Source organism: Battus philenor, unplaced genomic scaffold (assembly GCF_028537555.1).
Source record: "Battus philenor isolate CCGP_79_NKW_IND1 unplaced genomic scaffold, ilBatPhil1.0.hap1 SCAF_7, whole genome shotgun sequence".
In the NCBI taxonomy this organism is placed as follows: domain Eukaryota; kingdom Metazoa; phylum Arthropoda; class Insecta; order Lepidoptera; family Papilionidae; genus Battus; species Battus philenor.
Window position 1 is genome coordinate 4,800,452 of NW_027181737.1, and position 10,993 is coordinate 4,811,444.

General features: G+C 31.0%; 1 protein-coding gene across 1 annotated transcript; it reads right to left on the minus strand.

Annotated features, from left to right (window-relative positions):
- Positions 1–1,079: 1,079 nt before the first annotated feature.
- Positions 1,080–9,974, minus strand: LOC137930894 (cardioacceleratory peptide receptor-like). The gene is made up of 10 exons (XM_068774242.1): positions 9,864–9,974; positions 8,265–8,400; positions 7,637–7,740; positions 7,449–7,542; positions 7,017–7,112; positions 6,312–6,494; positions 3,834–3,929; positions 3,038–3,218; positions 2,813–2,945; positions 1,080–1,235 (listed from the first exon to the last, which is right to left on the minus strand). Exons 1-10 carry the CDS (start codon positions 9,972–9,974, stop codon positions 1,080–1,082), a joined length of 1,290 nt encoding a protein of 429 aa, XP_068630343.1.
- Positions 9,975–10,993: the final 1,019 nt, after the last annotated feature.

Sequence of the window (10,993 nt, forward strand, 5' to 3'; positions counted from 1 at the left end):
TGCAGAGTGGTATATTACATAATTATGTCTAAACAATTAGTATAAATATTAGTTAATATGCTTACGTTATTAATTAATACGCATTTATGTCATACAATTTCATACGACAAAGAATTTTATAATTGTTACAAATGAATAAGTTAAATTGATACGAGCAAAAGTTATGTATATATAAATGTAGAAAGACTTGAAGATAGCCCATCTCATTCTCTAAACAATCCCTGTATTTAGTTTTATTACAATAAAACACTTAGGTATAGTTACCTACAGGATATATAATAGAGGTAATCTATTACAGTAAAAATAAAGCAATACTTCAAAAATATTACACAATGTATCTATTCAGTACAATTTGAGTCGGATAAAATTATTTTATATTCCTGAATACACTGTAATACATGCTCAAGAAATATTCACATTTGCTGGGATAATGGTAGTTTAGTTCCAACGTCGTCGAGATCATGCGGCTTCCCAAAGGAGCATTTTGCATTGTGCTCTACGCAATGTATATACAAAATACAAGGGTAAGAATATGAATACAAGAAAATTGAGAGTCCAGTGTAGAAAGCGTTGAATTCACATTTACCACAATAACTTATACTTTAATAACATTTGGTCTTTTATAACTAGATTTTACATATAATATAGCCTATTTTATCATTCGTGATATATGTACAAAGTATGTATATGTTCATTAACGCTTTTAAGATGTTTTAAAAATTTTCGGGGCAACTCGAAGTTCGAGCATGGATTGAAGACAAAAATTTGGAAACATTAGGAAGGTAAATATTTTTTTTTCAACTTTATATTATGGTTACCATGCAATCAGTACATTGGAATGGAATTGCATTAAGGTTCTGGAAAAGAGATCACGGTCTGGTTAGTGCAACAAAAACCTCCACCTACAGTAGAAAGATGACGATTTTCAACTCGTTGGAAAACACTCGGTGAAGGCCGCTTCTAACTAATCTAACTGGAAATTTATAGAAGAGGCCTATATCCAGCTATAATAATTGAGCCTGGGTTGCATCTTTGCATTTTCCAAAAAAAAAAATATTTTAAGAATATGGAGTGATCTGCTACAAAAACGTATCCTCTCTTACCCTCGCAGGCTGTGGATGGCTGTTGTTGTTTATTTGGGTCTGGTCTTCAGGAACGTGAAGTCGTACTTTACGAGAATTGCTGTTGCATTGATGAATGCGTTGCTTTGGCGCCTTTATGCTGTCGTCTTTTAACTGTGAAATTATGTTTCGTATATATTTAACTATTATTTATTTAAAATAAGTTGAATGTTCTATTGATGGTTGACTTTACAAAGATAAATTACTAATTTTAATATGTCAATTATACCAAATGATTATCAGGTAGAATATGCCTCCGGAATTGTCACTTTATACTTTGTAAAAGAGGTGTTCAATTAAATAAAGAAATAATTGGTATGTTACTAAAAAGTAGAAAACAGGCTGCTTCGAACCGGTCCAATTGGAAATCTTAGGAGGAGGCCTATGTCCAGTAGTAAGCGACCTACGGCTGCAATAATGACAATGATGATGTAAATGAAAACCAAATCTTCATACAATAAATCATTATGTAACAAAAATAGAAAAACAATATTAGAGTATGTAACAATGATAAGACACCTATGAATCTGTTAAAAAATGAGTCATTACTGATTATCGAAAATTCAATTAGAAAGAAAGAGTTTAATAATTTAAAATCTGCTCGCAAACATTGATTTATATTTTGTTACAAACACGCCTTTAAACGCTAGGAAGTATAAAATATGGTCGACGTACGCTATGCATTTAAGCTATTTCACGAAACGTCTGTTCATCCATTACTCAAGATAATACTTTGTGTAATATATAAAATATGCGCATGTCAGGGTTGAACTTGCACCAGCGAACAATAAATTTAACCATTGCATAGCTGGATGGGAGCTAAGAGGGTGCTACGCTCGACTTTATCATAGTCGATTCGAGTGACCGTGATATAAGAAAATAATGGATTCGTTGACCCGGCTTTGAATGCTTCTGAGAATTTTATTTTAGTATTATTTCATGAGTAAATTGGTCACGTATAGAATTGGAGAGAAATTAATTCACTTTCTTATTGTATTACAAAATACTATTCCATAAACAACTGGTTTTTAGTTGTTATAAACGGAATTAAAAGAAAAAAGCAAAAAAAAAATCGATTGACTGAAATAAAATGTATCCACGTTAAATTCTCATCTTATGCACTGTTCACAGTATTCTACTCGTAAGTATAGTTTCCATATATCTAAATAAATAAAAATGTTATGGCAAACGTGTTGTTACATGCTCTTGAACGAATTGACCATTCGGCTAATCTTTTTTTTTCTGAAGAAGAAAAAAATAGGGGAGCTACGTTCAAAAATTTGGAAAAATACTAAATTAAAACACCTGACACTAGCTGTCAAACGTTTGACGTCAAAAGGTGACATTTAAAAAAACAACCAAAATTGAATTTAAGTATAAAAACATATTTAAATTTCTTGGAAGCAATTGTTTTTAAACCTAAAATAAATTAATTAATAACTCTTAAATACGTTTTAGTTTTTCATTTAACTGTAATTGGCTCCATTTAACTTCTGACACAAAGCTGTCGGCGTAGGTAATTGCTTATTTGTGTAACCACAGATGTTTCACTAATTGAAAAAAAAAAACACCATTCGAAATATTACAATATGAAATTATGTGTTTACAAATCGGGAGGAATATTTTTTTTTTTCGAGAACTCAAACCTTAGGCGATTAGATTTTTTCCAAAAAACATTAAACTGGGCATACCCTAATGGTCAGCTCATGCCTGGTTCTCCGGTGCGACGAAGTGAGAAGTTCTGTGTGTGCTCTCGACTCATTTCCAGTAGGACTGCCAGTATTCTTCATCCAGCACCAAAACCATTTGTACGGTGGGATGTTCCTAAAAATGCATTTTGTTTTAATATAGAATTAGAGTTATATAATACGCTTTATAAAGAAGAGTTTATAAAAAATGTATATGCAAACACAAACCTTAGACTTATAAATATTCTGTTGGAAAATATGAAGTATATGACTGGGTTGGCTGCCGAGTTGAGCGGCGCTAGACTTTGTATTAGCGAGGCGATGGCGATATTAACTTGTGTGTCGGGTACGTAACCGTATACTTGCAGCAAGTCGAAGATCATGTACGGTGACCAACACAGCACGAACACTAGAAATTGTTATTACAGTTAGAAACAAAAATTGTAAAATTAACCACAAAATAAAATGAAAACGATTTTAAAAACAACGATAATTCCTAATAGCACACTATCTATTTGACCTATAAAATATTAAACTATTTCCTTTATTGCCTGACGTATAAATATGACATAACCCAACGAATTGGCAAGATAAGTAATTGTGGTCAGGTAGTGGAAGCAATATATAGTGGTTGAGAGCCTTAAGTTTCGGTAGGGGAGACCATGACCCCCAATTGTAATCTAGGATGCACCACAAGGTAAATAGACGATTTTGTTTATGGTCATTAAACACTGGATGCAAGTCCCTTCTATTGGAAATATACAAGAAGGCATATCCAGCGATAGACGTTCTAAAAGATGACAGTGGTGAAGAAATTATGATACTAAATGTTAGAAATAATATCCACGATTATCTTTCCCTAATACTGCATACTCACGAGGTTAACATAACATCACAAAATGTCGCCACTATTTTTAACATAGTATAATTTTAATAGTTTTTATTGAGAGAAAATAATTTTTTGGTTTCAATCGAGACAAAAGCTATGAAAGGATATCGTTTCTATCTCAATCCTTTTTCTTACCGAATACAATGACAAAAGTCATTTTGACGGTTTTTATTTTTGCTTTGGGTATAATACCGCGACTGCTCGCTCGTCGACTGTCCAAATCATCGCTGTCTGTAAATAAAAGTATAAGTAAATCGACTGTTCTTACAACATCTACATCTTATATAAATAACTAGGCGAAATATATTGTTATATACTCATGTTTTTTTGCAAATATTTATTTAAAGTATTATTAATTATTTCTTCTTGTTTTAATTGTATTGAAAAAATATGTTATTTATTAAATTTATTCGCTACAAAATTTTTTTTTCTTTGTATAACTTGTGTAATAGTGTATTTAATTCTGTGCGAGTGATTTTTTTCTGCAAGTTATTTTGTTATAATGTATAGGCATTTAGTCTGCTAGTCAACAAGGTGGTGCAGAAGTCACTTGGTGTGAATTTTATCGATAAAATGTTTGATTACCTGACACTATAAGCTTTATATATACGCACTAAACTTATTATCTAATTATTTATAAAAACGAACTTAAACAGAAGTATATAATATATTTCACAAATATGTTTATATATGTTGTAGGTTTATCCCCTAAACGACCACTGTAATGCGTAGACCTCTCCCAAAAATATCTACGGGAGGATATGTCATAACTCCTTACTTGACAGAGGTCTACGATAGCAGTGTGGTGTTATGATATGCAGAGGACACTGCTGCCCATTCTCTGGAAACTTGTTTGAGCGGTGCTAATCTTATAAAATAAATGCCCAAAAGGTAAATTATAAATAAGACTGTATCAGAGGAATTGAACCTGCGATCTATGCTAGCAAGCCTCAGTCGTCTACCGCTAGTGTACCGCTGCTCAGTGAACATATATATGTACATACAATGTATAATTCGAAATTAGAGAAAAGTTACGACGATTCAATTATATCCATCTATTTGTTAATAAGTAAAAAAAAAACTTTTGTAATTGTTTAAATATTTTATAAAATTAAGACATCAATAAAAGCAGTGATTCGTAAGCTACATTTAAAATATTCTCCATCGTTTTAAAGCAAGTCACGTTTCAATTAACTTGTTTCAATTACCATTCTTTTCAACTAAGCTTTACTCTGTATCAATTATGGAACAAGCTTGTACGGTTCTGTTCTGCAATTAAAAATTATTACTAAGTTTTAAAACTGTTTAAAACTTTCAATCGGTAAAATTATTTTTTTATGTTATTTTTGGTAATTACACTTAACAATATCGCATTTTAGCGCAATTTTTAAATACTTGAAGTCTAGTTATAAAATCAGAATCACGTAGTTAAATTTTTGTTAGAATCTAATATGAAAGTCGTAAATTAGGGAAACAAAATATATTTAATGATTTATCAGTAAATTTTTGATTCTTTGGCAGCAACAACAAATTCTGAACCGATAGTCAAATAATCTTTTGCTAAGCTTTAAAATCATTTCGTGATATGATTACAAATAATAAAAAACAGGTCTTTATTTAGTTTTTTTACAAATAATGTAAATGTTTTCTAATACTCGTGAATTGAAATGAAAACTTTCTAATACTATGTAATATTTTACATGGTGTTAGAAAGATTGTTTAACCTAAAAAGCTAAGTATTTACATTTTTCGACGACATTTGGTAGGTACACATATTTATATGCTCTGTAGTTTGTATGTGACTCAATTGCTGTTTAACTTCATCGATTTTTATCTGCTACGTCAGGTTATTTAGCTTTTAACTCATAAAAAAGTAACAACAATTTATTACATTAATATTTTTGTGCAAATTAAAATTTCCTCTACTGCGATTCTTTTTTAAAATCGAATGTGGACACTTTAATTTAAGCGACAGATACTCTCAAATATTCGTAACATTTAAGAATAATCGCGAGTTTCTGTTCTTTACCGCTCAACTACTATTGCTAGCATATAAACTTATACCAAATTAAAAAAAAAATCAGAAAAGCATTTTACGCTAAATTTTTGTATTCGCCTCTAAGTTGGTAGATTCGTTCATCTTAGATAGCGACAACCAGCTATCTTAGTTGAACAAATTATAAAGATTCTATATTGTTTAAATATGAATCCCTGTTTTCATTGGTCACGTCAAAGCTAGAGAAAGCTCCTTATATATTTATTCATAAGTTTCTGAATGGTATGTAGAAGGCTCTCATGAAAAACAAATTAAAAATGTAATGATTCTTGAAAATATTCGCAATTTATAGCTCCCACTAATTTTGCGTATTTGACAGTTCGCTGTGAACTTCGTGCATTTGACAGCTGCGCTGTAAATTTATATCATCGTTTAATATCTACATCGTTCAGTTTTAATTGATCACCAAGTTATTTACTTACTTCACATTTATTCAATAAATAAAGTGTTAATTCTAAAATGTTTCACTTTATTTTTTCTATTGAATTGCCAAAACGAGCCAATCACACATTGTGTAGGAACGGCATAAATATCTTAATTTTTTTAAACAAACTTACATTGTCTCGTAGCTGCAGCTCTTTTACCCAACACCCTTCTGCTCTTCTGCCTAATCGTGACGACAATGACACCATAACAGGCAGATATGGTCAGAGCTGGTGCCACAAATAAAGAAACGAATACACTCGTCATCCATATTTGCCACTGTAGTTCATTGATGCTCGACCAACATTGAAGAGTCCCTGTGCGAAAAATGTTACTTATAAGGTGAACTAATTAATATGGCTGATACATAATAATCACATCCATTACATACAATAATACCAAGTGATCACATACAAAACAGTCTGCGTATGTCAAAGGCTTTCTCAGATCACAGTGCGTTCGAATCTCTAATAGCTTTAACTTGAAGCATGGCTTATACGGAGCCTAGAACTTATCCTGGTTCTATCAAGTTTGGCTCAGTGATCATCTTTAATGATCCTAGGTGTATAAATAAAGCCTGTAAAATGATCCTCAAGGTACTATTATAAAAATAAATTGTCGTTGTACTTTCTATCGGTATAAATTGCTATGGTGTGTGTACGACTAGTACACAACGTGATTCCAATATTTCTTCTCTCTTTCTTCCAATCTTTCATTAGATTCATGACGACACATAAGATTTGATGCTGGCATATTGTAAAGATCTTTAGATCCCTTGATCTTAATCACTTACGTTCCATATTTTAGAAATAAAAGACTACTGATAGCTATTTGCTTACCTTCAATATCAGCTTCATCAAAAAGGAACAGCATAGGAGTACAAAATATAAAACTGACCAGCCACGCTCCCAATATAAGAGCTCTTGCACGGCGCCCTTAAAAAGAATACTTCAACATAAATGGATATGTCTATGTGAATAAGAGGATTTAATAGTATTTAACTTAGATGATTATCATAGCATAAACTATTTCTCTACACCCATAAGTCCTTTACTTTTTATTAGCAGCGTCGGATGGCAACCCAAAAGATTGATAGAGATGGTTAAGGTTCTCGAAAGACGTTGAATAGATGCCGTTTCCATCTTTACTCTTGGAAATCTACAGGTATAAGTAAATCTGTGAACACCCTGCGACTGGCATGATGATCATGATGGGCAGCATAACTACATAGTTTAACGTATATATCTAACTATTATTTTAATTAAACTTACAGCTTCCCGTGAAGTTCATTGGATGTGTTATCGCGTCGCATCTATCTACACTTAGTGCAACTAAAACGTAGGTTGATGAATAAGTGACTACACCCTGTAAAATAGTATATTAGTTATAATTTTTGTATACGATGTTTAAAGGAAAGAGTAAACATATAAAAAGTATTTATTGGATATAATTTTCAAACCTGTAAATACTTCATCAATTTGCAAGCAACAGATCCAGCAAGCCAAGATATAGTTATCCTTTGAATCAAATCGGGAAGGACACTTATCAATCCCACCCATAAATCTGGAACAATTAAATGATTTAGCTTCGATACCAAAAATTATGTCATCAATGAGTGAACTCTGGCTTTTATAGTTTATAGTTTATAGAAATTTTCCTTTACAGAAAAGTAATTTAATTAAAGTTACAGTGTATTAAAAAAACATAGTTATTAAAAACAAGAGAAATTTAAAAGATTTCTTTTCTTCTTTTTTTTTCAGCCGTCTTTGCTTATAAACATAGATAGGTCTTTCATTTCTCTCTATTTTTTTCGTTTCGTGCAGTGAGGATTTTAGTTCTTGCCTGCCAACTTCATGATATCACCTCTTCTTCGTATGTACGTTCTACTCTATAGCACTTTCTTGTCGGTAATACGTAGTGTCCACATTCCAAGTCAAGTTGATTTCTCACTCACCAATATGTACTGTACAAAAGGGTCAGTTGGACTATCCAAATCTTTCAAATTCGAATCATGACAAATAGAAATATTAAGTTACTTTTCCTAAAATGTTATGATTAAAGAAGTCTTTTATTTTTGTGATTATTACCGGCTATCGCAAGTTGCATTATGAAAAAGTTCATACGACTCTTTCTGGACTTGGTAAGGAGCAATGCCAGCACTACGGTGGCATTCCCTGCCACAATTGCCACCAATAGAACCCAGAGGACTGCCAATTGCGCCGTCTGTTGAAAAAATAGAGCTCATTTTAAGAATCATATATTAAAGTTGCATTTATTTTAAATCACAACTTCTCGTTAGACTGCCAACCAGTTTTTTCAGTCAGAGACAAAAAGTAGAAAAAAAAACAACATTCTTTGTTCCAATTAGTATTTCTGCATATACAGTTTAAAATATTTTACAAACATTACCGTAGGTTGTAAGTTAAAAACAAAGTAGTAAATTAACATGAGCATTTCTTGGAGTACATTAAATTATTATTAAAGAATGCCCCTTCAACTTTAAGTTATGCAAAATGTAACGCTCTAATACTTTTAAATGAGACACTTAATGGCGTTCTTGAAGAGGACAAAGAATTTAAATAACCACTAATGCTTCGGGACAAGTGACTACAACAGAGCGAACTCCAAAGATTTTTACTTTATAATTATATTTTTTTAAAACTATATACAATTTATTGTATATTTTTTTTTAAGAACTGTCAGTAGTAATAAAAGGTCGATTTCACTATACATAACAGTTAGTTTTGCTAGTATTTTGGCAAAAAAGTCCATTTACTTCAACCTTTTTTTAATAGAAGAAATTTAAAATTAAATATAATAATTTAATGACTAACAAAGTTTTTAATGATATCAAAGAGAAAACACTTTAAAGCTATTTTAATCGGCTTTTCAGTTTTAAGCTCTTTTACATTGGGACAGAGACTATAAAAAAAAACACTGCATAGAAACAATCCCTGTCACGCGTTCATTGAATACGCCACATTTTAAATGAGATTAGAATGCAGAATAACTGTCTAGACCCATACTTCAGAAGGGTAATTCTTTCAAGCAATTAACTTGTACCCTAACACCCAATGTCGTTCGCATAATCAGTGCTATTTGTGTGTGATGCGATGTTACGATGACATTTAGCCCGCATTACACGTTAATTACGCTAAGCACATAATTAATTCTTAATGGCGGTTCTTGCTCTTGTTAACTTTTTTACGATGTTACATATAATCACGTCTTTATACAACATATCTAGTCTTTAGATTAAGTTACTTTATTTACATTATATTGAGTATTTAACTGACTACAATCACTATATACAAGTTTTATATCATTTTAGTCAACAGTAAAAATCTTTGAGACCTTGTCGATAATATATTATAATTAAATATTTTTGAACCAATAACATAAGATAAAAGATGAATAAATACATTAGTAAATCAAAAATACTGTGTAATATTTCTTCTACATATGCTATTTTGGTTAAATAATAGCTTAACTTATCTAGTTTACCACGAAACACTAGTGTTTGCCACAAACACTACGCTTTTTTATCTATCGAGATGGGTTCTACGACTAGTGTATTTTTGAAATGATTAATAATTTTAAATTTATTTTTAAGATGTTCTATTTTCAAAAAATCAAAAACAAATGTTCTACAGTAACTCTAACAGTAATCTATTAAAGAAACATACCTGGTAGAAAAAGAATTTATTAATAGCGGTGCCATTTCTTGTGGAGTTTGCCTCAATCGTATTATTTACAACTACGTACAAACTACAGTTGTAGCAGTCTGCTTCTTCCATGACAGAAATCTTCACATTTTGCTTTCAATTCGACTGTGAACAAAATAAAATACATAATATTGACGTTTGCCGTGTAACGACATATTTTGGTTTTCTTGTAGTTTTTTTACTTCTTTATTGTATATCGATACCAAATTGCGTGATAGATGGCGGTATATCAGGTGCTAGTACTTGCACATCGCTCAAACATTTGTACGGCAAGTTTTATATTATTAGTTTTCTTTATATTGCATTGTAATTAGTAATAGGTATGTATAAACATGAAAAATAATTCGTTTAAAAAGCCTTCTTGTTGTGTTAACTATTTCCTTTTTTTAGTGATTGTTATGAAAGTTTTAAAAGTGTCAATGTACAGCATACTTATCAAGAAATATATAGTGACCACTACCATTCGGTATATAGAGGTCACTTTGAAACTCTACTGGAATGCGACCGGTTGATAGCCTCTTGCACAAAACGGTATGCAGGGACATGTAGTAAACAATAACAACTTATTTCAATAAATAGTAAATTGAATTATAAAAAAGTTAGTCCAAGTTAAGTCTTAGTTTATTATAATTACATTAATTAATTTTTATAAAAACATTAGTGTTTGTATAGGATGTATTATATATTAATTGGCAACAAATACGTTCACACCCTTGATATGTATTTTTTAATTCTAAAAATATATTTTTTACTTACAATATATAAACAAAACTTATTTGTTCTCCAGTATGTGGATTTTAGCATAACGGCATGACTAACATTCATTCGCCCACACATCACATATTATTAAATTATTCTGCCAGCCACGGGTTAATCTCGAAGTTAATTTATTACTTGGCGGACTATTAATGAAGGGTCCAACAATGTGCGTAATATGAAAATTTCAGCCTACGCAATATGTTTACACAACACATGGTAAAAAATAAGTTCAGATAATGAACTTCACCTTTTAATTTGGATGTAAATGATATATTTCACGTACATCCAAATTAAAGCAAGTTTGTTATAAATTTGTAATTATTAATCATAAC

Excerpts from the sequence above, each read along its gene's own strand:
- LOC137930894 (XM_068774242.1), bottom strand. The coding sequence starts at position 9,974 with ATGGAAGAAGCAGACTGCTACAACTGTAGTTTGTACGTAGTTGTAAAT. Across the intron at positions 3,219-3,833 it reads GACTTTTGTCATTGTATTCG|TGTTCGTGCTGTGTTGGTCA; the intron begins GTAAGAAAAAGG and ends AACAATTTCTAG. Across the intron at positions 1,236-2,812 it reads GGCATGAGCTGACCATTAGG|TTAAAAGACGACAGCATAAA; the intron begins GTATGCCCAGTT and ends ATAATTTCACAG.